We start from the raw sequence: 26,573 nt of genomic DNA, 5'->3' as shown, positions 1-26,573 counted from the left end.
TTTGAGAGGCTGGTACTTGATGTGATGGTTTAAACACTTGAGAAGCCTCTGGTTAACAGCAACAGCATGTGTGTATGTTTGTGTGAGTGTGTTTCAGTGTGTGGTTTAAACACCAGTTCTCAAGGTGGCTGCTGTGATATTGCCATCAATGGTCATATTCATGCCATAAGACTACACTTTCTCAAGGTGACACAGTTGTTACTGGCCACTGTTGTAGGACTTGATGACCGCTATGACCCCACCACGTGTGGAGAGTCTGGCGTGTGGCAGACACTGTGCTGAGTACCTGCCCTACAATCTTCAGGGCTCCGGAGTCAGCTGATGTTTCCATCTCCACCGTATAAATCAAGAAGCTGAGGCTTTAAAGTCCAGAAGTCACGTGGCTATTAGTAAGTGACAGGGCTGAGATCTGAACCCAGGACTGTCTGACGTGGGACTTCATGCTGTTACTACTTCACAGTATGACCTCATACAGCTCTAGCTGGGGGCTGGGACCGTGTGCTCTACCAGGCCCTTGCGCTGGAATGTACTGAGGAAGAGAGTGGGGGAGGGGGGATTGGGGGGTGGGAAAGAAACAGAAAGAGACGGCTGTTCCCAAGGGTAGTTTCATTTTATCCCCAGGTGATGATGAGGGGATAATGCTGACGTGAAAAGGAGGTAGTGAGTAGACAAACACTTTCTAAAATCAGGAACTTTTCTGGGCAGGAGATTGTGAGTCGGGGGGTGGGCCTTTCTGGGGCCAGGACAGGAAGAGACCAGTGAAAGCAGGAGAGGATCTGTAGGTGTAAATGGATAAATACTCAGAGGTCAGCACCTCACTTCCAGCACGTGCAAAATAACTTCCGAAATGTTGCCAACCTTAAGCAGAGTGATTTTAAAATCAGAATGGTAATCATCACAACTATTGTACAGAAGGGTATTTAGATTAAATGTGTTACGTATATTAACTACCGATCTATCATTCCTAAATGTTAACTGTCGATAATCCGGCCACAGTAATTTTTAAAAACACAGCTAGCGGGAATTTTTGTGTCAAATGTGTTCTAGTCATGTCCTAACTATATATTTAAATCTTTGGCCTTGATGATAATTGGTCACAAATGTCAACCTTCTCAGAGTTTCACATAAAGATAAACATTACCTGGTGGTATTTCTTTAGGATGTTGTGCATTTCGGCCACATCCTCACTCGTGATGGTCTTGATGATGTACCTCTTGTCGTAGGACGTGTGGAACCGGGCTCCGCTGCGGGCTTGGGAGTCGTTGGGAAGGGGTGCACTCCTGGTCAGGGAATTCTTCCCGTGGGATGACAGGGGAGGAGGGAAGAGAACCGGTTAAAGACTAATTTCCAGGTCATTTGTTGTCACCACAAGTTTTCAAAAACATCTGTGTTTGGAAGAAGTTGATAAGTAGGAGGACAACATTTTCTATTCATCGTAACTCAAATGGCAAGTCCTTCAGAAGAAATGAAAACAGTGATTCTAATGTCTAGAATTATAATCAGAGTTACTTTGTTCACCTTGTTCTTTTGAGTTGGACAAGAGCTGAGATTTCCCTCTCAATAAAACTAGGTTCCAGCCATGAAAGGACATTTTACTTTCCCTGAGTGTTTCCTTATATGACAGGTATTCTGCCAAGCGTTATACACAGAGGACTTCTCCCAACTCTGATAACATTCCCATGAAATGGTTACTATTGATATCACCATTGTTTTACAGATGAGGAGATGGGGATCAGAGAGGTATAATCATTGGGAGAAAGTCACACAGCTAGTAAGGGGAAGAGCCAGAATGCCATCTGCAGTGTGGCTGGCTCGGAACCCAAGTTCTCAACTAGTCAATTACTCAAGTAGTAAACAACTTAATTACTAAACCCTGTGGCCCATGGCTGCCCTGGGAGGGCCTGGCCTGGGCAGGTGTGCTCTAACACAGCTCCAGAAGTTTCTGACCTGGTCCATCCTCCACCCCACTTCAGCCATTTTTGAGGATGATTCATCTCCTGGAGAGGATGGGGCAGGGCTCTGAGTGGGCGCTCTTCTGCAATCACTTCACTACAGGATCTAGTATTTCATTCCATACTCACTGTCACTCCCGCTAAGTCTCCCCTGCTCTCACCTGTGACTCCCCTGTTTGAATCTGTTTTCCTAGAGCCTCCAGGAAGTCTGTCCTGCTTTCCCCCAACCGTCTTACGCTGGTCACCAGACTAGTGGATCAGCAAACCCCCAGCATCTGAGGAAGTCTTGTCTTCGCCTCTGCTAACTGTGCCCTTGAGAACCAACCTCCATTCCCTGCCCAGCCCCACTGGACGGCGTATGAGGGATTCACAGGGAAAGACAGTCCCACTTCACCTTCCTCTCCCAAAGTGGGCATTCGAAAGCCCCAACGAACCAAAGTCTGTCTAGTTAACGGGACACAGATGTCTTTAGAGAGGCAGGTGGTATCACTGCATCATGGTTGTCAGTGAGAGTTCCCCATCAGTCTAGAATGTTCAAGCCTCCTTAACCTTTCCTTCTTTTCCAGATGAAATCCACCAGGATTGAGCCGTATGAGGTCTTAACGACACTGTGGTGGTGCAGCAACTCGTGGAGGGCCTCCTTGGGCTGAGGGAAGGGAGCGCATTGTCATCTCCAGGACCAGCCCTGGCACCTCGGCTGCTGTCTTTACGTCCTGAGACGGCACATCCTGATCTGAATGCAACCGGCACAACTGCCAAGTGCGGAGCCGCTCCTGCCAATTAACTGAATTTGCTTTCCTTAGCTTATTAGAAAACGTGAGAGGAGGGGGGGAAAAAAATCAGTGTAACTCCCAATGATTTTAAATAGCAGGATCTGGCCATGTTCAATGATGAAGACAGCTGAAATTCATCAGATAGACTGAGAAGGAGGAAAAGGATTTTCAGGATGAAAATGGCTATATCAACAAGAGTTTGATTCTTACTTATATTGATTTTTTTCCTCAAACATAAAAATCCTCCTTTATGCCACTTCCTACTAAGAACAAAAGGGAAGAAAATCAAAGTGAATGCCCTCTTTGGGGGTTTTAAACACTGGCCAAAAAAAGCAATCATTGCTCTTGGCTAACGGTCTTTTTCCTCCCAAACATTAATTTGTAAAAGGTTATTCCAAATAAAACAAGAACACTAGGAATTGTAAGATTACAAATTACTTTCAGGCATAAAAATCAAAGCAGGAACAATCAACTTAATGAAAGACAGGCGGACCAGGTTATAAATGTTGTAAAACTGACAACACATGTAAAATAACTTTTTGGGGGGAGGGGGGAATAGTAAAGGATAATTATATTCAGCAAAGGACAGAATTACAGCAGCATCAGTTTCATAGACTGTTTTCTTAGGCATATTGGATATGAATATGTAACATTCTATTACGGACCAGTGGGAAAGAACAGAATTGAAAGCTGCAGAGTCAGTGCTTCTCAGACTCTAATGAGCAATGGAGTCACCTGGGGATCACGTGACAATGCAGCGTCTGACCTGGCAGGTGTGGGATGGGGCGTTCGAAGCAGCAGGAGATGCTGATACAGCCGCAGAGGGTCTGCGGACCACACGTGAGAACCAAGAGTCTACTGAATAGTGGCTACGATGGGATTTGTCTGGTGCAGAGTGTGGAGAGTCTAGTGTATTAAGTGTGTTATAATTACAAACGTACCTGCCTGAATGCCTGTCCCATTATAGTCTGTCCAACCCTGGTTTGATTAAAATGTGAAACTTTACAGTGAAGAATGATAATTCATTGCATTCACTATTAATTCATTAATGAAATGTTTAATAATACTACGTTCAAAGCAACGTATGGATTTACAAACTAAAGAGCTAGAAAGGCAGAGTCAAAAAGGTACTAACTCCTTAGCACAGATGCTATCTCCTTCCAAATTCTTTGCCTTTCCCTTCAGTTTCAGACATGGATAATTATTCATTACAGATTTTATATAAGGATACAGGCCCTCCCATAATGACCTGGCATATAAAACTTTACAAATTCTCATCTTGATTCTGCCTTAACTCAATTTTTCAATAATCACATAAGTAGTCCCAACCCACAATATCTACTTCCAATGTGTGGAAGAATTTTTTTAAGGCTCATTGTTTTCCAGTAACCAGTGAAATTAGGAACAAGCACACTTTGTCAAAATTCAGAATATACCTTTTATAATCACTATAAATATAAAAATATATGAATCAGATTTACTGAAAGCCTTAGACAAGCAGACAATCAGAAGAGTGAATGCAATTTTACACAAAATGTGTGATCCTTGGAATGACTCTAAGGCCTGGAAAAATCCATATTCATATTTATTTCCACAACATTCCTATGTGATAGAAAGAGCCAGGTGCATTTTTCCACTTGAAAATAATAAAACTGGGGTACAGTGGAGCCAAGTGACATGCCTAAGGCTCCCGCCTAAAAGCTTCCTCTGAGGTAACCAAAAGGGGCAATTTACAAAGACAAGGCTAAACTTTTGCCATTAATTAATACCATAATCATTGACTTTTTGTAACCTTTGACATGAGATAGAAGCGCGTGTGTGTTAGTAACGGCAGTACTGAGTAAGGCAGGGTGCTGGTCTGGGACCTAGAACATTCTCTCCACTCACTGACCCTTGGATACGGCATTCAGCATCTTTGAGCCTCAGTTCCCAGGACTATAAAGTGACAGAGGATAAGCCCAGGGGAGGGGGCAGGCTGAACTAGGTCTCTCTCTCAGACCTCCTATGACTCTAAAAAATGTATTTCCTCGAAGATATGGCTCTAGGAAGTGCGGGGCAGCACAGGCCTCAGAAGGTGATTTGACGTTTTCCAGCAGAAGTCCAGTCAGAAGAGAGTCCAACCACCATCTGAGCAGGGGCATGACGATGGCTTAGGACATCTGGGCCAGGACTAAAGAGAGATGGCAATAGTTCTTAGAGCAGCGTGGAAATAACACGTCAGAGGTTCCAGATGTACTTGGACAATTTCAGCAAGAACGAGAGGACGAGCTAAGGGAAGGAGGTCACGGACACACATGGAATGTAGTCAGAACAGTCTGCTATCTAGAAATTGAATATTGAAATCCCTCAGTGTCCCTTGTTGTGTCACAAAGGAAGAGTGAACCACAGCCTCATACAGGATGCCTGGGCAAGTCTGGGAGGCCAGGAGGAGAAAGGCCTGAGAGAAACAGAGCTGGGGAGTGACCTCCAGAAGCCCCAAAGGGTCCCCTTATGTGTAAATAAACGTCATAATCAAAGAGCATGACAGGTGGAGGCAACCCTGGAGATTATTCCAAATCACCCAATTTACAGATGAGAAAACAGAGGCCCAGAGGGCAGAAACCACTTGCTTTGAGACCTGAGTGGGACGGCGTCCGTGGAAGGCCTTGCAGAGGCCTCCACCCCCTGACTGGTCTTCTGAAATATCCTAATAGACCTACGCAAGTCTAGAAGCCATCAGAAGAGCAAACATTCTAAGCCCACGACGTACACACTCATCAGAGGGTTCTGAACATCAAAACTATCTCTCTGTGTTACATTTAGTTTATTCATACTCTTATTTAGTTTATTCATATTCTCTCAGGTTCATATTGTCATAAGCAGAGGTCTGATGACCTTTCAAGTTCCAAATAGCACTGATATTGAAGCCAGAAGACAGTATAAGCATCACACACGGGTGCTCTACGTCAAGACTGTGTGACTTTGGGCAAGTTATTTAAGCTCTTTGTGCCTCAGTTTCCATACTAGTAGAAAGGTAATAATGATGAGAATCATCATCATTAAAAGTTTGCCTGGGGGTTAAATTAGATAAGACAGAGTTTTGATAATAGTGCCTGGAACAGTAGCACTCCTTAATGGTAGCTATTATTATAAATAGCAAATTTCAACCTGGAAGACATTTAGAGGTGCAGATCAACATTAGCCAATTACTCTGTAAGTTGGTGAGTCAAAAATGAAGGACTTATGGAATGGGTTCTTCCTGTTGGCTCCTTTTTTTTGTTTGTTTTTGGCTGCACAGCGTGGCATGCAGGATCTTAGTTCCCCGACAAGGGAACGAACCCGTGCCCCCTGCAGTGGAAGTGCAGAGTCTTAACCACTGGACCGCCAGGGAAGTCCCTTCAGTTGGTTCTTGTTCCACCCAGGCCAAGCCTCTGGTTTGTACCCAGTGAAAATCAAGAACCACATTCTCGCCACTCTCATACTCTCCATTTCACGGCTTACTTTCCACAGCCCTCAATAAGAACCACTTGCAGTTTGAAAAAGAATTTAAAACATTTTACACAAGGAAGTTTCAAGTCAAAAATTCCTACCCCACTAGGTCTCCCTTCTATCCGTGGCCCCTGCTCAGCTCCCAGCATCCTCTCCAGCCAAAGGGCAGGAGGGATGGCAGAGGAGTGGGCCAGTTCTTTAAAGGATGGAGAAAGCACGGGGGAGGTAGCCCGGAGAGCTGGGGTGACCCCTTCCCGAGGAGGAGGAGGGGAGGAAAGCAGGCTGGCTGAAGATGCCAACGGACTTGAAGGTACAGGGGAGGGAACGTCAGGGAGCCTGACGACCGGGCCTCGGGTGACCTTGAGGTGGCAGCAAGGGCAAGGAGGGTGAGCAGGGGCGGGCTGTGGGAGGGCTTGAGGGGAGAGAAGGTTTGGAAAAGCAACCTTGGGATGCCGGTCTGGAAAGTCATTTGTGTAACGTGCTGGGCTACCACAAAATCCACAATCCCGTTCAATGCAGAGCCTTAAAAGGCTTAATTCAACATTGAAAATACAGACGTAACAGAAATCTGACATAGCATCTGCCCACAACAGTCACTCCTTTACTACCTTTCTCTGCTTTTCAGGTTTTCGGGTCTCAGCACGTATGGCAGAAAGAGAAGCAGTGAGAAGTTGAGGGCAGTCAGACCCCCCACTCCTTACTCTGTTATCTGATTATCTGCAAGGAAAGACAGTTGGACTTAATGGTCTCTAGGTTTCCTTCTTGCTCTGCTAATTAGGATTCATTAATGTGTTACTGCTTTCAGTTTGTGGAGACTTAGCAAATGGATGGTGATTTGCTTTTAGTTTGGGGGGATCTAAGGATAAATGTACACAAACCGCAACAAACTTGCTTTTATTCATTGGCTACCCTTTTCTTCTATATGTTTGATAGCTGTATATTATAAACTATGTAATTCCTTAAATTCACTTGTTCTAAGTGGAAATACTATTAACATAAGCCCCTACATCAAGAAAAAGGCAGCCAAAATCAATGGTGGAGGGGGAAAAAGTTCTCATATTGAATATAAACTAATCGTAAACTCCAAACATTCTTCTTCCCTAATGGCTTTACTGAGATATAATTCACACACCAGACAATTCACCTATTTAAAGCACACAAATCATTGGTTTTTAGTACAGTTACAAAATTAAACAACCATTACCACAATGAATTTTAGAACATTTTCATCAACCTCAAAAAGAAACCCCATACCCATAAGCAGTCCCTCCCATTCTCCCTCCACCCCCCACCTAGGAAACCTCTCATCCGCTTTCTGTCCTAGAGATCTGCCTGTCTGGACATTTCCTACTGCACAATCATCCAGCACACAGGCGGCTGTGATTGGTCCAAACATTCTTCCTCCGAGTCCCCGGAGCACAGGCGTCACCCCGAGGGCCCAGCTGTAGACCCTGGGCCGTGTCTGGGCGAGCGAGGTGACATCACGGGTGCCCCCTATTCAGTCCAGTGCGGTGGACGCGTGACAGCCAGCCCGTGCTGCTCCTGAGGATGCTGCCAGGCTTGCTGGGGAGCTGGGGATACCATAAACCGCTGGACAAAAGTGAAAGTTCTAGGGCCAAGCTAGTAGATGCAGGGCACGTAAGAACAGGATCATTTAGTCCATTTTGCCGGACGATCTCGCCTCTGGATAAGTAAACTCAGTGTCCACCACTCCTGTTTTCCACAGCCAAGTACATCACAGATCTACAGAGACAGGCTGGGACCCGGGACCCCCGCTGCACTGCTTGCACCTGGACAAGCCTCTCCTCCAGCAACAGGTACAAGGAAACTGTAAGGGACTAAAAACAACTGCATGCAGTCGGGGCAGACTGTGAACAAGATACAAAAAGACCAAAAACCCAACTGCCACTTCTGAGGTGTTGGGAGAAAAGCAGGGTCCTGCACACGATCCCTGCACCCAGCACCACCGGGGGGGCGAGGAGGGTGACCACCCTAAGCCCCCCCTCCATCCCGCCCCCACCCTCACCCCGTTTAAAGGACCGGCTTGCCCACTCAGTGAGCAAGCATGGGCACCTGTTACGTGCTTTCCCTCCCTAGTGCTGCACTACGAGTCCCAGTAAAGCCTTGCCTGAATTTCTCGTCTGGCCTTTTATCAATTTCTGTTGATTAAGGAGTCCAAGAACCCTGGTGGGTAGCATTACAACACCCCATCTCAAACCTCAAGAGCTGTGTTTGACTCTCTAGTGCCATGTCAGCCCTCAATGAGAAATAAAGGAAGATAATGAGAGATGAAACTCACTCTTGAATGGCCTTCCTACATTTATAATTGGAAATTTATTCTCCTTTCCCCAAAGAAAGGGATTAATGGTGCTCGCCTTCCTCCCCAAGCCTCTAAAAGTCTGCATTGAAGATGTTTATTTCCACAGTGGGAGGTCCAGGATTACTGGGGCCTCCAGGGGGGTGGAGGAAATGTCAATTTAATTAGCTCATCTTTGCCACCAATCTTTCTATACTTCTCATAAAAATGTCATGATTGGGGGCTTCCCTGGTGGCGCAGTGGTTGAGAATCTGCCTGCCAATGCAGGGGACACGGGTTCGAGCCCTGGTCTGGGAAGATCCCACATGCCGCGGAGCAACTGGGCCCGTGAGCCACAATTACTGAGCCTGCGTGTCTGGAGCCTGTGCTCCGCAACGAGAGGCCGTGATAGTGAGAGGCCCGCGCACCGCGATGAAGAGTGGCCCCCACTCGCCGCAACTAGAGAAAGCCCTCGCACAGAAACGAAGACCCAACACAGCCAAAAAAAAAAAAAAAAAAAAAAAGTCATGATTTATCAACACCAACCATTACGGTCCCCTATCCATCTTTTAAATACCCAAGCATTTTGAACATTTAATATCCTTGAACTACTCATATAGTCTTACAGACATTTGGGGTTTTTTTTTTTTCCATTTTGATATGAGTTTGTATTTCTGCTAAAAATAATGTATGAAAGTTTTTCCATTTAGTCAACAGGAAGGCCATGTACAATCAATTCTGCCATGCTCAAATGTGTAAAAGCCAGCACCTTACAAAGGAGACATGGCAGTATCATGTACAGGAACCTGAGTGACAGTCACCTATTGGCCGTGACTTAATAACAGATTCAGAAATGTGACAGCTGGGAGGGCCTCAGAGAGCATGGAGTCCTTCTCCCTCATTTCACAGATGAGAAAATTGAGACTTACCAGGGCTAAGCGACTAGATTAAGTCACAGTATCAGTCACTGAAGATCCAAGACGCAAACCAGCTTCCCAACTCGCAGGAAAATGTTCTTTCTCCCAACTCGGGCTACCTGTTTCATGGACCTGACACCTGCCCTGCTGACAACTCAGGATTACGATTACACGTCTCAAATCACACGGCCCAGGAGCCGGGAGCCGGGAGCCGGGAGCCAGAGCCTGGACGAGGCTGCTTTCTGGGTTTGCGTTTGACGGATCTGAGCGAGCAGATGGTCCTCTGACCTCATCAGGGAGGGAAAGACCAACGTGCTAACATCATCATCAAGGATTTATTAAAAGCCCACTGTGTTTAAAGCCCTGTGTTATGCTCTTGGGGAATTTCAAAGAAAGTCTGAGCTGTGATCCCAGGCGTGGAATGGCTTTCATTGCAGAGGGGGGCAGAACACAGTGCAATTGAACACTTATTAATAATGAAACAACTTACCAGAAAAGAAGGAAACAGAAATGAACGGTAATGACCAGCAGAGAAAGAAGAAAAGTTGCAGGAACGTCACTGAGCGCCGTGAGATCGCCTTTACAAAGCTCAGGTTGGTACTTGACTCATTAAAATACCAGAGGCCTGTGTCCGAGGCTCCTGATAAGCAAACGGGCAGCATCTCACCTGACAGGAGCTCCCTGGCAGGGATGATTGTCAGTGCTTGGCTGAAAATGACGAGACTTAACCCAACGTGGGTTCAGGAACGGAAATCGCAGGCAAACAGCAAGCCTGAGTTGTCAGGTGGGGTCAGTTTGTGGTGGGGCAGTAATTGCTTCAACACTTGAGAAACCGCAGAAAAAGCACATGAAAGAAATCTGAGGGTGCTGATGGGCTGGGAGGGAGTTTTCCCAAAAGTCTGTCAGGAGAGTTGTCCAATCTGAGGGGTGCCCTTCGGTTTCTAGCCCAGGCAGAGTTTCCGTCCGCTATTCATCGTGAGGTTCCCAGTAGCTAAGCTGAAAGGCCAACACGTGTGAGGAGAAACTGAAAGAGCAGGCAGGGCAAACCCAAGAGACGAGAGACAGTTACACAGGAATAAAAGAGCTCATCTGGCTCGAATCAGCAAATTTGAGACAGTACAAGAACCTCTGTGCCCATCACTCCCAGATCTGGGCCTCTGCTCCCGACCCCAATCCCGGGATGGCCAACTACACGCTGACCAGCCTCACACAGGCACCTCAAGGTCACCTCCACACTCACAGGCTAAAAGCTCAACTTCCTTTCTCTCCTCTCCCATCCCCACAATTCCCTTCCCCGGTGACTGGCACCTCTACTCTCCCGCTCTCTCAGGGTCCAACACCTCTGCTCCTGTCCTTTGCTCCTATGTTTTCCCCTCTCCCCGTCCCGTAAAGCTGCTCTCAGCTCAACCCTGTCAGTGCCAAGTGCCCTGGTTCATGCCTCTTCTTCACTCGTTGGGATATTTTGTAGCCTCCTAATTTCTTTACCTCCCTTTTATGCATTCTACGCATAACCGCCTCCATTTGCTTTCATAAAATCCAGGTGTCATCACATCACTCCCCTGTGCAAAATCCACAGGGCTGCTCTTGGGCTGAAGAGTCCGGCTGAGGTTTTCCGCCCAGTTCCCACTTTCTCCACGTTCCCTTCTTTAGCTCCCCGCAGCCCGCCACCATCTGGTTCTGGCCTCCACGCTTTGGTGCAGAAGGCCCACTTCTCCGGGGATTCCCCCCTCAGCCGTCCCTCCCTTTCTTCCACAAATATTTCTTAAGTGCCTGCCCAGAGCAGGCTGGTGCTAACCTCTGGGCCTGCAGCCCCGGTAAACAAGCTAGACACAGCTCCTGCCCTCAGACAGTTTCCATTATATTTGGGAAATCTACATTTGCGAACACCATGATAGACTTTAGAGATACTGGCAGAAATTTTTCCCCAAAGTTTAGTATACGCTAAAGGTCTTTAACACTTGAGAATTTTATTTTTAAACTTGAAACAAGAACATCAAAAGTTTAAAACGTTAGCTTTTAAAATTAATTATTTTAAAATTAGAATCCTCTGTTACCAATACAAAGAAGAAAATGCATCAGATGTGAATAACAAGGGATTCTAATTCAGGAGATGCGGCAGGGGAAAAGCAAACCTAATATTTTCCTCCACAAAGAACCAGAGGGCTCAGTTTCTATTATATGGTGTATTTAGCTTTAACTGCATCATCGCCATCCTGTATAACTTTTTTGGTTTCTGGTGGGCAATCCTTCCTGCAGCTCAGAAACTTCAACCGAAGCCTCTAGTTGACTTCCCAGGCCTGTCATAAGAGGTTCTGATACTATGAGAGACTGGAAAGAGAGATGCGTTTTTCTTGAAGAACATTAAAAATCAAGGTGCCTGGGTTTCTGTAAATCTCATTAGCATCTAATACAGAATCTGTCATGTAATAGTTAAAAAAAAATTCCTTCATCCTTTCTTCTCTTCTGCATTCCCTATAATGTCTATCACAGAGCCTTACACACAGTAGGTGCAAATAACCACACACTGAGTTGATAATCGTGCATGTAATCATCCACCTATGGGGAGCGAAGCTTAAAGTGGCAGAGGAGATGGAAGAACAGAACTGTAGCAACCGTAACAGCGAGGCCTCTGGGGGAGCATTCATCTTGAAAGACATCTTAAAAGAACGGTCATGGGGAGTCACATTGTTCCAACAATGATCAGAACACAGTTCACCTCTGTGCATATTACAAACCAGTGAAGTGATTTTAAGAAGCACTAATAAGTTGGAGAAAATTTTGAATCTGAAAGCACTGAGCATACATGCATACACATACGCACACAGGTTTACATATGTACGTTCAGTGACACTGTTGTTAATAATGAGTATTCTAGAACTGTTGCTTGAATTTATCTTTAACAGCAAGAAAAAGAAGTTGTTTTTAAAAGACATTTTCAAGAAATCAAAACCAGAGGAAAGATACAAATGTTTACGGAGACAGCAGGGATGTTTCTCAGTTCCTTTCAAGAAGTTGAAGTTGGCTGACGGAAGTCAATTAAGTTGGCTGATTACTATGTTCTACTTTGATCAGATGGACCCATACTGACTTTTTTCAGGTGCAGCAAAATGGCATTCACACACACGCAAGGCAGGCGGCGAACATTTATCCATCTGATATAACATGAAGGTTTGAATACTAAATGAACCGCCCGGTGGAGGCTCCTTTTCGCCACAGAGATTTAAAAGTCATTTGTCCAATAAGCAAGCGCTTCAGAAAATTAAAAAGAGCAACACAAGGGGAACAGTGAGAGGCCTGGGCCCCTTGAGCAATCCAGCGCCTCCGAAGATGACGAGACGCCGGGTCATTGATCCCACTTTTCAAATCAGATCGAGAAAGAGAGTTCAGTTTGGCACTAGGTGTCAACTGATACCTGTTACCTGTTCTGGCCATGGTGAATGAAGTGTCCGGGCAGTGGTGAGCCGAACAGCCGAGACCACAGCCCCTCCGGCCCCCGCAAGCGCACAGCACTCCGCCTCCCTGGCTTGCGGTGCGCAGGCACCCAGACGCACCAAGCCAGAGCCACTGTTGGCACAACTTCCTCCGTTTTCCAAACCAAGTAGCCAACAAGGTGGGTTAAGCCCCATGTGTACGATGTTACCTTCAGTTTAAACTCAGGGGCCCTGCCCCAGCTGAAAAATTTTTAAGAGGTACAGACATTGGGAAAGGAACACAGAAATGGCGAGGGAAGCCAGTACAGTCGGCCCTCCGTATCCGCAACTGCGGATTCCGCATCCGCAGATTCTGTATCCACCGATTCCAACTGCAATTCGATCTGCAGTTGGTGGAATCTGTGGATGCATAGGGACTGTGTATGTCTGGTTTACTAAAGTTACTGTAAACACCCACTTTATTTTTAAATAGAAATACAGTTGCCAAAGAAAAAGCAGCAATCTAAATGCCAAAAGCACCAGGCATGGCTGAGGGAAGGAGTGGTGTTCAAATGATTAATTACACTCACACCGGTTCTCCCTTGTACTGATCTCTAACGCTAAGAGCTTAACTTGCCAATTAGTTCCGTGTGAATCATCCTCCAGTCGCCTAATTTGCCTTCAAAGTTTGTATCAGCAATTTGCACTTACTTAAATATCAACTTACATGGTTTTGTTTTTAGGGGGAAAAAAGAGAGGGAAACCCGGTTTGTGTCTTAGTATTTCAGCAACTAAGGATCTAATGGATCCATTTTGGATCTCATTTAAGAGCGCTGGTTCTCAGAAGAAATATAAGGACTTCACTGTGGTAATGACTTGAGGAATTTAACCAGATCCTGTAGCACAGGGCCTGAAAGTCAGTTTCTGTGAAACACCAGTGTAGCTATTTTATTTTAAAAAATGAAAAAAAAAAAAAAAAAAAGGAGGGGCACAAAGGAAGGAACACATTTGAATGTAGCAGCAGAGTCAGAGGAGATTTTCTTAGGATGTCAAAGTTATCAGCTGTTCATTCTTTTCAAAGCACTCTATTTTCACACGGCCTCTTGAAACGTAATAACAGTTCTTACATAATGTAGAATTATTCCTTTTTATTTTATACAAGGCTTTTTTACTATTCCAGAATTTATTCTTTAAAGGTGACTTGGCTTTTGCAGCAGTAAATTCAAGTCCAAGTGTGATCGAAGTTTTTTCTCTCTTACACATGAAGCCCACACCTGAACGCTGGCTCCATCGCAGTTTTTAAAAGCAAACCGAGGGCTCACATTCTCCCCGCCCGCTTCCCCTCAGCCCTCTCCGGGGCACACCTGAGCCTCTGCTCAGAGCCTGGACCTCCGTGGAAACCTCGGCCAGGTCCACAGAGGAGGGAACGTCACCGGCAGCCAGGCCAGCATTGCTTTTTCAAAACGTGGCAGCTTCAAGGCTTCTCATGCCTGAGTGACCCTGTGAGAGATTCTTGGAAACTTTCAACAATGGGGCAGGGCAGGGAGGCCCACAGATGTGTAAGAAAGCATGCTAGCTAAGCCTGATTTGCCTTAGGGGCCTGTTCTTTAAGGGAAAGTAGAGGGTGAGCTGTGCCAGTATTCACCTTGTAAGGTCACCCAGGGCGGCAACAGGACACGTAATGCAGGAGAAGTTAGGATTTCTGGTTTGGGGCAAACGAGAGAAAGTGTTTACCGGATTTAAAATAAGTCAGTACTCTTACAGTAAAATGGACGGCCTGCCGTAAAAGACCAGAAAGCAGCCCTTGTATCTCCTGACTTAGATTTCTGCTCTTAAAAAAATCCTTGGCTTTTACGAATCTGGCCAGCTCTGTGAAAACCAGGTACCTGACGCCTGGTCCGTTCTCAGGAGAAATGACCAGGGATCAGCAGATCTGACGGCGATTTTAAAAGTCGAAACTGAGAACTGGGCAAACGTGGGGAGAAAAGCAACAGCGCACATCTTTACACGGTGGGTCGCAAGAGCAGGAGACGGTGCTGCACAGAAGCGTCCCCGGGACTGGCGGGCTCCTGATGGTGACGGCGCTGCTGCAGTCACCAGACCGCGGGGCACTGCAGGGCTCTAAGGGGGCCTCTGACAAAAAACCGCGGCGAGGGCCAGGGTGGGCCAATTCGAAAAGCGGCAAATCAGCAAGAACGAAAACAAATTTCTAAGATTCCTCAGTGGCCTCTACAAATAAAGGAAATGCGAATTCAACACACAGACACAACCCTAGGGGCTGCCAACCCGTTTGAGGGCAGAAAATCAAAAGGAGGCTCTGCGGCGGGCAGAATACTTTCATCTGTGAGAATATTATATAAAACTCACAGGCTTGCTCCCTTCCCAAAGAATAATTTCTTCTGCGGACTACTGAAATCATATTGTATAGTGGTCCCTGACTGAAAGAACCCTTTATTTCAGAAAGAACACTGAAAAATTCTCATACAAAATGAAAATTACTATTATCTAATTACTTGTCATGACAAAAACGTGAATCCTATTTTACAGAGCAAAAGGCACGATGAAACCCATGTGAAACGAATGTTATTACGAAAGCAACTCACCTGGAAATCCTGATCATCGATTCCAAACCTCTCCCGCAGGTTACGGAAAACCATCGGGCAGTATTCCTTAAACTTGAAGTGGCTCGGCATGTTTTCTCTGAAACAGGTTGTGGAATAAAGTTCAGACGTACGAAGAGTGAACCAGACTTGAATCTGCCACCATCATGCTCTCCTGCAGCCAAAGAAACGCTTGGGGTTCCCGACCCACAGAAGGCACACGTGGGTTTCAAGGGGCCAACCAGAACCCACAGTAGGATCCGGGGGACAGAAGGGACAGACACGCAGGGGAAACGGTGAAGGAAAAGCAAAGAGCTTGGCGAGTCAGGGAAGGGCAGCACAGAGAGCCACAAACAGTGCTCCCACACTGGTCCTGGGTTGCCTGCTGATTAAAGCTTACAAAACAAGACTGCTCTCACTCCTGGATCGACCTGTTTTATATTTTATATAAATACCACATTCTATATTCACATAGAAAAGATCCCCTCAAAAGGTCAACCTTTAAAGGGCATTATGAGAATAATTAACACATCAGCTTCACATTAGAACAATGGCCCCGTTAAGGAATTTCACAATTGATCTTCACGTGGGAGGGATTTCTCTGGGGCTCATCCCACTCATTCAGAATTGCTTCCCCCTTTGTGTTCACACACGCACACACACACCCCCTACCCCCACTGTGGTACTCCACACACTAAGTGATGGTAATTTGTATATGTGTCCATTTTCAACCACCTGCCTGACTGTGAACCCCCAAGGGCAGGACTGTTTCTTATACATCCGTGTATGTCTGGCTCTCAATGGACTGCCTGACACAGAAGGTGGTCCATAATGATGTCTAAAATGACATTCAAAAGAGGGAGAAATAGTCTCAATGCCCAACATGGCATCCAATTATGTTTTATAAAAATGCACCTTCATTCTTTATTGTTTTAGGAAGTAGTCATTTCTGTTCATAAAGGAATCATCAGGAGAGTTTTGTGTAAGAGAGCTGAGGTCCATAGCTGCCAAAAAAAAAAAAAAAAAAAAAGAATCCAAGCAATTTACAGCTTCAAACATTTAAATAGTAATGAGAATATCACTTTTAACATATAAGATATAGAGAACAATATGCCATATGCAAAAAGATATTACCCAAGAGGGCCTGCTGTTGCTTTTCTGAAAATGACAGATGGTTATGTTTATCACAGGATAAACTTTATCAGCAAAACTTTACTCCCACCCATTGAAAAATAATGTGATTATAGAAATTCACAAAAATTCAAATTCAAATTCATACTCCTGGCAGCCACGTCAGTTCTACAAAAGGTCGTGCTTGTACTTACTTGTTAAAAAGGTGATTGTCCACCTTTATCTTTGAATAGGCCTTGAAGTCATCTGGCATCAACATAACAGGGATTTGAACATGGCTCAGTTCATTGATCTAGAAAAATATAAAATAAATGGCACAGGTTGTAAGTATCTAGGTGGGAAGTGCTTGACTTAAACATGTAATTTACCAAGAAAACCTCGTGGATGCTTGCACTTCCTGGCCCACCTTCCTCCCTGTTCCGGTCCCGAATCGTCTCTTCTGCCGCTTTCCCTACTCTTTTCATCAGCCGTCACCACTGCCCCCCAGCACACATCGGCTGCAACTCCCCGGCTCAGCCCTGTCTGCCGCTGGCCCCCGGGATGGCAGGGGCAAGGGAGGGGTTCTGGAGGGTGAACCCTCAGGGCCAGCGGTCCCTGCTTATCCCCATCCCCCCTCCCACTGCCCCCTCAGAGCCTTGACCCAGAGCTCCTTTGATCCCATGTCCAGGTCAACTTCCCTCTGTAAAGAAAATATTCTCTGAGAAAGAGGGCTTTTTACTTTCTGATATAAATATTTGTTGAATTAATCAATAAGACTATTTCTTTACACTTTGGGGTACTAAAAAGGAACACTGCCATTCATGTGGTCTTTACCTTTCTTGTGGGAACTATTTAAAAATAAGTATTGGGATAGGGCATGAATTTACCAGAAGAGGAAACTTCATGAAGGAAAGGAAGGAAGCATATGGCCCTGGGATTGGATGAGAGGGAGGTGGGTTGGCCAGGGGTCAAGACAAAGGCACATCTTTATGTGGTTACAGAGAACAAAAGGTTAAATCCATTTCGGTTTACATTCCACTGAATGGCAGGGACAGGGACGGCTTTTGACACCTGACTTTGAAAAAGTTGAACCTTCTCTTGGTTAATTATTTTTGCATTTAGCTCCCAAGTGATAACTCCCTGGTTGCTAGTAATAAAAACCACTTTAAAGGTTTATACTTCCAGTAAATGTAAGATACTTGGAAGGGTTCTCAGTTACAAAACCAAACAAAATGAGTTTCTTGATAGAGCAGAGTTGTTAACCCACTGCTGGGTTCACAGAAAGTAGAAGGAAATTTTCAAGACCTTCCTTCCCCTAATGTGAGTTTAATCATCCATAGGGCATGTGGTGGCCATCAGGTAAGTGTGAAAGGAGGGGCTTCTCTGAAGATAGATGCCAATTTCACACTTTGGGTCAAAGGATAACTGCGGAGCTCAACCCAAGACTTCAACATTAAACTAGGACCCCTGAAGGAAGTGAAAGTGGTCCCAAAACCCAGTGGAAGTAAATGTAAATGGTGCCTGGAAGAAAACACCCTTAACACAGACCTCCAGGATTCCCACAGATTAAGTTCAACCAAATATGAGTTCACAAAGACAACAAGAGTGGGAGTCAACAGAAACAAAAACTGATATTATTTTCAAGGCTTCAGCTGGTAGGACAATCAGATACAGAATAGAAAATAAAAACTATGAATAAAATGTATGAAGATAGTAAGAGATGGACTAGCAAAAATGAGTAAACTATGAGACTTTCAAAATGACCAATCAGACTTGAAAAAGAATCAAATAAACATTTTACAAAATGGAAACTATAACTGTTGACTTGAAAACAAAACAAAAAACCTCTCACCTAGTATTTACACAGCAGATTGGATAACTGGTATACCAGACGGTAGGTCTGAGAAAACTACCTAGAATACCACAGACAGAAAGAATGGAAACGTAATATATGAGAGAATGGTTAAGATGGGGCGTGGAGTGGGTTTAAATGGAATCTTAGCGGAAGAGAGTAATACAGAATATGGGGAAGAGATAATATTTGAAGATGTAATGGTTGAGAATTTTTCACGACTGTGAGAGTTCTAAATCTGTAGATGCATAATACCTAATGTACACAGAAGAAATCCACACCTAGAGACACTGCAGCTAAACTAAAGGATACCAAAAACCAAGAGAAGAAAAGTGGCCAGAGAGAAAAGACAGAACACAACAAAAAAATGACTATCAGACTGACAGCTTACTTCCCAACAGCAAAACTGGAAGCCCACAGACCGTAGAATGATATCCTCAGAGTGGAAGATTACTGTCAACATAAAATTGTATACTGTGGTATAATAAGAAATATATTTTGATCATTGTCCGGGTTCCTGGCACAAATCTCCTAAAACCCTTGCAATTTCCTAAGTGACAGGAGTATCTTTTGTCGTTCACCAGAAGCCCTTTCGGGGCATACCTGAATTTATGCTAATGAGGTGACTTAGGTTTAGACCCCTAGATGGCCTCAGGATGGGGCTGGTCACCAGAAAGACCAAGTGATTGGATGGTTGGAACTTTCAGCCCTACCCACTGACCTCAGGGAAGGGGAAGGGAGATGCTGGAGATGAAGTTCTATGTAAACTTTTGAACAGTAAGAGTTGGAGAGCTTCTGGGTTGGTGAACACATCCATATGCCAGGAGGGTGGTGCACCCCAGTTCCATGGGGACAGAAGCTCCTGCACTCGGGACCTGTGTACCTCTGCATCGGTATCCTTTATAATATCTTTTATGATAAGCTGGTAAACATATATAAATGTTTTTCAGAGTTCTGTGAGCTGCTTAGCAAAACAATGGAACTGGAGGAGGAGGCTGTGGGAACCTCCGATTTACAGCCAGTTGGTCAGAAGCACAAGTAACAACCCGGACTTGTGAGTGGTAACTGAAGTCGAGGAAGGGGCAGTCTTGTGGGAGTGGGCTAATAACCTGGGGGGTCTGATTCGATCTCCAGGAAGACAGTGTCAGAACTGACTTACTGCTTCAGGATACTGGAAAAAAACACATGTGGGACAAACCCATTAAAACTATCTTTCAATATACTGGAAGATTGGGATTGACATATACACACTACTATATATAAAATAGATAACTAATAAGGACCTACCGTATAGCACAGGGAACTCTACTCAGTACTCTGTAATGGCCTATATGGGGAAAGAATCTTAAAAAGAGTAGATGTATGTATATGTATAACAGATTCACTTTGCTGTACACCTGAAACTAACATAACACTGTAAATCAACTATACTCCAATAAAAATTAAAAAAACAAACTATGTTTCAAAAAAATGAGAGCAAAATAAAGGCTTTTAACTGAGAACTTATCTACAACACACCTCCCTAGAGGAACTTATAAGCTTTAGAAGCACATTATTTAGACTCTATTAAAGATATACTTCAGAAAGAAGGTAAACATTGTGGGTGGGAGGTCTGAGATAACAAAAAGAATTAGTAAGTAAATAAACTGGTAAATATGAGGACAAATATAAGTAAACATCATCTATATAAAGTAATAATGCCTAATTTATGAGATTAAAAAGGACAGAAATACACACTGAATAGCAACAGGGTATAAGTTGGAAAGTAGATGGCCACAGTTATAATGCTCATGTATTGTTCAGGAGGAGAGGTAAGATATTAACTGCAGACTTTAAGTATTATGCTACAATTTCAAGGGCAAACATTAAAAGAATAAGAAACACAGTAGATAACTTCCAAACTAGTAGAAGGGGAAAAACAGAATAAGAAAACAAAACTCAATTTAAAAAAAAAGAAACGTGGGGCTTCCCTAGTGGCGCAGTGGTTAAGAATCCGCCTGCCAGTGCAGGGGACACAGGTTCGAGCCCTGGTCCGGGAAGATCCCACATGCCGCGGAGCAACTAAGCCCGTTTGCCACAATTACTGGAGCTTGCGCTCTGCTCTAGAGCCCGTGAGCCACAACTACTGAGCCCACGTGCCACAACTACTAAAGCCTGCGCACCTAGAGCCGTTGCTCCACAAGAGAAGCCGCTGCAGTGAGAAGCCCATGCACCACAACAGAGAGTAGCCCCCACTCGCCGCAACTAGAGAAAGCCTGCGCACAGCAACGAAGACCCAACGCAGCCAAAAAATAAATAATAAATAAATAAATAAGTTTTTAAAATAAAAATAAAAAAAGAAATGCAAGCAAGAGAAAAAAAATTTGCACAACAAAAGTGGGACAAATAGAAAGTTAGTGATATAAATAAATCTGGATATATACATAATCACAATAGGCATAAATAGGCTAGCAGTTAAACATAAAGATTGTCATAATGAATTAAAAACTATAAGCTATGTGCATGAGACACACCTAAAACATAAGAACTCAAATACATCAAAAGCTAAGGGACAGAAAAAATATATTAAATAGTACTAAAAATTACTGAAAAGCTAGCCTACTTTTGTTAGTATCAAATAAGCTAATAACTTTAAGACAAAAGCATTACTAAGGATAAAGAAGGTCTGTGCACAATGATAAAAGGTTCAATTAGCCAGGAAGACAGGATTCATATTTTATAAGCACCTAATTAGCCTGAAAGTATAGAGCAAAAATTGTTAGGACCTCAGGGAAAACGGGCGATCCATCATTATAGAGGAACATTTGAATGTGCTTTTATTGACAGTTTAAACAGACACAAAATTAAGAAAGATACAGATTTTTAAACAACATATCAAAGTCAATATGTTGCATACCTATTATATTATGGCCAAGTATTCTTCCAGATGCTTGGGATACACTGTGGAACAAAACAGATTAAGATGCCTGCCCTCTGGAGCTTCTGTTTTAGTGGGAAGAGCCAGAAGATAAAACAATAAACTTAGTAAATTACTGTGTTAGAAGTAAATTATCTACTATGTTAAAAGGCTATGGAAAAAGGAAAAAGAGCAGGACAAAAGAGCTAAGGAGTGCCCATCAGTGCACAGGTGAGGGTCACTGAAGTATTTAAAATAAGGTGGATTCAAGTAGGCCAGAGTTTGGAGGAGATGAGATTTAACATTGCAGTGCAAAGGCCCTGGGGCAGGGACATGCCTGGTATGCTTGGAACAAGGAGACCAGTGTGGCCGGAGCAGATTATGTGAGGGGAGAAACAGTAAGAGCTGAGATTAGCGGTAAAGGCAAGGGGTTCCTATAGGGCCTTCCAGGTCACTAGAAAGACTCGCTTTTACTCTGCGAGATATGGGAGCTCTTGCAGCTTCTGGGTGATAAAGAGATGATATCAGTGAACTTAGGGCTTAGAAAGATGACGGGGTGGCAGGCACAAGCATAGAAATAGGGAGACCAGTTACACACAAGTGTAGTAATAGCCTGTTTGTTTGTTTTGTTTTTTGGGTTTTTTTTGGCCGCACCTAGTGGCCTGTGGGATCTTAGTTCCCTGACCAGGGATTGAACCCGCGCCCCCTGCAGTGAAAGCGCAGAGTCTTAACCGCTGGACCGCCGGGGAAGTCCCGTGATACCCTGTTTTGACCAGGACGACAGCAGTGTAGTTAGAGACGGGGAGTCAGATTGTGGATATTTTCGGAAAGTAGAGACATGATTTCCTGGAGCTCTGAGCGGGGGTGTCAGAAAGACAGAAGCTCAGGCCCACTCACAGGCTTTGGTCTGAACAATTAGAAGATGCAGCTGCCATCAACCAAGATGGGGGAGACTTCTCACTGTATTTCTCTTTACGCTTTTTGATTTTTGAATCATGTTAAAGAATTGACTGGCCTAAAAATTTAATACTTCTTTAAAAACCCTATGACAAAAAAACATATATGCAAACTATCAACTACAGTTATAAAATATATATTACATTACTATATTCATACAATACTTACTACTTCTAATAATTAGTATAGAATTATATTATGTTGAGCACTGCACAAATTTTCAGATTGGAGACCACCACCCTCATTTCTGGATCCATGTTGACTTTCGCGTGGTACTTGCTTTTTTCCCACATAACCGTTGAGATTCCAGCTTCCCAAAGATTATCACTGTGCTACAGGAAGTAGTATAAAGTTGAAATTGTGAACTCCCTCAAACTAGCAGTTTGCATGGTGTCTCACAGATGTAGAGAGTGCCATGTTTCCCTTGAAATTTTAAAATCTCCCTCGGTACTCCTTGTGAATTTGCTGCAGTGCCCCAGGGCACCGTTTGGGGACCACAGCTATAAACAGCAGCAGATGTTTAAAACAGCAAATGACATAATCTAATTATAGAATAAGATAATCAGAATAATCCCCTAAATGCATTGTACTGGATTATAACATATAACCACTTTATATTCATCTCAAACGACCTTCATTACAACCACCAGTTAATCCTCAGCACGTATAAACTGATGATCTCTATAACCTTCCCAAGCAAATAGTTTTCTTGGGATAACGCTATATCAACTGCATTTGTGCAAAGCCAAATTACAATTCTGTTCCTATCAAATTATGGCAATAACTTAATCAGACATCACTTTTAGCCCATTCTATACTATATTATTAAAATCTCCTTTGTGTTATGGCCCATAAAAATGTATGAAACTTCCACTTAACCAAAACACTAGACTGATTTAAAATCATATAATCTCTCCCATTCAGTTTACTCAAGTATCTTATAATATTAAATAATTCTCAGAGTATATTTGTAAAAAATTAAAATCTATATCTCTTTATGCTAGCACTGGAATATCAAAGTTTAAAAAAAAAAAAGAGAATAAGAACTGGAAACCAAGACCTGTGAGAAGTACAGTTAGAATGAAGCTGGATGGCAATTAAATCCATTTCTCAATATCTTATGGAAATAGAAGAGAATAAATAAAAACAAAGGAAATTTACAGGGTGACAAGGAAAAGTGAAGGAGCAGCCAACTTCATGTTGCTTTCACCAAATTATACAGAAGAAAGTTGGAGAGAGCATAATAAGTGATTCCTGTCACATCTCTGTTTCCAGTGATTTCTGAGAAAGCAAAACCCCATCTGGGAGCAGGAACATGGAAATCCATCCATTCCACTCTTGTGCTCCTGAGATCTATGTTGGTAACAGTATCTTCCTTAGAAAGCCAGCAGGGAAAGAGGAACTTTGGAGATCCTGCTCTGAAAAATGTTTTGTTCTAAAAACATGAAAACCTTGCAGCCCAAATGGAATGTGTGATCGGTGAATTTCCCTCATCGATATGTGTTCCGTACCCATCCTTGTTATGTGAGCATCCGCTCTGCTGGGCGCCATGCAGAGACAGGTGTTCACCAGGTCCACAGTCCAGAGGGGCCCACATGTTAGTTGAAGAAGTGCACAAATGTAAAGTTCCAACAATGACAAGTGTCAGAAGGAAGGAGGTCGTCAGGCTACGAGCAAGTAGGACGGAGGCGTGGCCCAGGGCGGGGATGGAGGTGACGGAGGGGCCAGTCTGGAGCAGGAGGGGGCAGGGGACAGGGGTTCCAGGAAGCAGGGTCGCAGGTGCAAGGCCCTGCGGCGGGGTTGGGGGGGGTGGGTACAGTTAACTGGAGAGACGGCAGCTTAATGTGTTAGGAGTGCAGGAATCCAGGCGCACGAGACGGGAGGGCGCTGAACCGCCTAAAAGGGCTGTAAGAGGCCACAGGAGCGCTCCAGGAGAGGACGGACGGGGCGGAGGGGAAGGGAGAAGGTTCTGGCAATACAGCACGGGTATAAACACGGGCTTGTGGGACAGGACAGCGCAGAGCATCTGTCGAGAGGGCGCACTTCAAGGGAAGAGTCCAGTTTTGAACTTGTGAAATTTGATGTGCTCTTGAGACACCTTAAGTGTGTCAGGCAGGCAGGTGGACTTGTGGCTCTGACATTCCCAGGGGAGGCGAGGAGTGGGGTGGGAGGGAGGAAAACAGGCACATTGTGTGTAAGACACAGGTTATCCACAGGGGCAGCCCCGGAGAGCATCGGGGTTCACAGCCTGGAGGAGGAGGAAGGCCAACAGGAGGAACGCCGGCAAGGGAGGGAACGGAAGCAGTGTCAGCTCGTGGGCAGGCAGGAGCGCGTGAGTCGAGAACAGAAGGGGGCGAACAGTGGTGAACGCTTCTGAGAAGCGGAGCGGCACGACGATCGTAACAGGGCAGCTGGAAGCGCCTGGGGCCCTCGGGCTGGGGGCTCTGATGGAGGCCAGCAAAGGAAACCAGGCTGGGGAACGCTGAGGAGAGCAGGGGCAGGTGGGAGAAGGCAGACCCGGATCTGGCTAGGTTTTCAGAAGTTTGGAAGGAGAGAGATGCGGAGGGGTGAGGGATGCAGGAAGGCGCTGAGTCTAAAGATGGGATATTCCTTCTTGGGGAGGTGCGGGCTCCGGGCTCCCAGCCCGCCTGAAGGGAATGGCTTTGGGGAGGCAGTCCCTCCATCAGGAAGAGGGAAGGGGGGCAGGAGCTGTGCAGCGTGGCAGAACCTGCCCCAGGGGAGACGGGGTTCCCTCCACTGGCTCCTCTTTTCTCTGGGAAGGAGGAGGGTGAGAGGCAGGCCGAGGGGTGCGGGGGCTTAGCGAGAACACAGAGAACCGGAAAAAGTGATTGCAGGATGTGGGAGAACAAGTCTGAAGAGAGAAATGCGGCTGGGCTTTGGGGCAGAGCTGGGAGTCCGTTCGCAGCGATGGTTAGTGTACAGGGCACCAGGAGGACCCGAGGAGTGGCATTCCCCAGAGCCGGGCCACAGGAAGAAGCTGCTGATAGAGGATGATTGGGCTTCTTCGGGTCTGAGGTTTTTGCTAGTCGGGTGTGCCAGAAAGATGACACGAAGTGTCACGGAAAGAGCAATGGAATTAATTCTAGGATAATCACTCAGAAATGGAAAGTCAGTACAAAGCACTCATCCCTGACCACAAAGGGTTTCCCACTGTAGCTGATGGGGCAGCACGTACACAGTGTGAAGGACAAAGCAGCAGAGAAGGAAAGCTGGAGTCCAGACAGTAAGTGTCCCAGGAACTCAGGGCAGGGACCTGTGACAGGTGTGCGGAAGGGCTTCTGGGAGGGAGTGAAGCCCGATGTGGCTCTTGAAGGATGGAGAGAAGTGACTAGTGTTTCATTTAAATACATTTTGACAAGTTCCATCTTCACAAACCAAGAGCTCCCCAGGAAGGAGGGAATGTTTGGCCCTCGTTATTTGAGAAGAAAAGAGATGAGAAATCAAAGCCAATTACGATGAAATTAAAAGAGACCTTTAGCAAAGGAGATATTTTCATGAGTTCCTACCTAATCTTTTACAAGCACCGCCAAGTTAATAGCTCTGTATCTTTTTGGTGTTTGCACTATGTAATGCTTTTAATACCTGTTGATTCTGTTGTGCTTTTTTGTGTATTAAATATTTTTCATTTTGCCAAATAAATAAATAAATAAAATAACAGAGACCCGTAGCGATCCCCCGTCTAATGCTAATGTCTCACTGTGCAGATGACAGCACCCCCTGGTACGGCCGTGCCTTTATAATCGAGGAGGAGCTGGTCACTGAGTTGTACTAGACAGCGACTGCATCCGCATTTCTTCCACACACTGCCGTTCCTTCACAATGCCTTCACGTTTCCTTTGGGTTTCTCTCCATCCGCCCGCCACCACCCCCCATCCTCTCCCCGCACCCCTTGGTCAGGTGAATAGCTAGATTTAATGACTTGTGAACAAACACTTCACAAACCACAGGCTCTACCACTTAAAAGAAGCTCTTAAGTAGTGAACAATATTTTTCAATAGTGTATCCGTGAGCCCCTTTTTTTTTCCTATAAGCACATTTTTTTTTAATATATATAGGGCTCACCAGTCATTCATAAGTTTTACCAAAATATTAATTACAGCGCTGCCTGATCATTGAAAGGCCTGGATAATTCTCTCCTGTAGCCCATTACTTCGACATCACACCAACTAAAATATATCCTTGTCTCTAATTCACATTAATGAGCTGATGCAGATAATGACAATGAGCCGTCATCTTGAATAAGGCTGAGTTGATTCTGTTTGTTAACTTCTATCTTCCACATAGGGCAATGGGCTGTGAACTTTCAGACTTTAGGACAAAA

General features: G+C 44.8%; 1 protein-coding gene across 1 annotated transcript in view; it reads right to left on the bottom strand.

Moving 5' to 3' along the window:
- The window catches only part of PIP4K2A (phosphatidylinositol-5-phosphate 4-kinase type 2 alpha), a 175,461-nt gene that overhangs the window by 55,404 nt on the left and 93,484 nt on the right, over window positions 1-26,573 (bottom strand). Inside the window, exons 2-4 of the mRNA XM_061181592.1 lie at window positions 16,742-16,839; window positions 15,420-15,516; window positions 1,142-1,294 (exon numbers count right to left, since the gene is read on the bottom strand). Coding sequence (XP_061037575.1) covers window positions 1,142-1,294; window positions 15,420-15,516; window positions 16,742-16,839 — 348 coding nt within the window. The remainder of the gene's footprint in view (window positions 1-1,141; window positions 1,295-15,419; window positions 15,517-16,741; window positions 16,840-26,573) is intronic.

Source organism: Eubalaena glacialis, chromosome 2 (genome assembly GCF_028564815.1).
Source record: "Eubalaena glacialis isolate mEubGla1 chromosome 2, mEubGla1.1.hap2.+ XY, whole genome shotgun sequence".
In the NCBI taxonomy this organism is placed as follows: Eukaryota; Metazoa; Chordata; class Mammalia; order Artiodactyla; family Balaenidae; genus Eubalaena; species Eubalaena glacialis.
The sequence above is the reverse complement of the archived record's forward strand: the minus strand, read 5'-3'. Positions and strand labels throughout refer to the sequence as shown.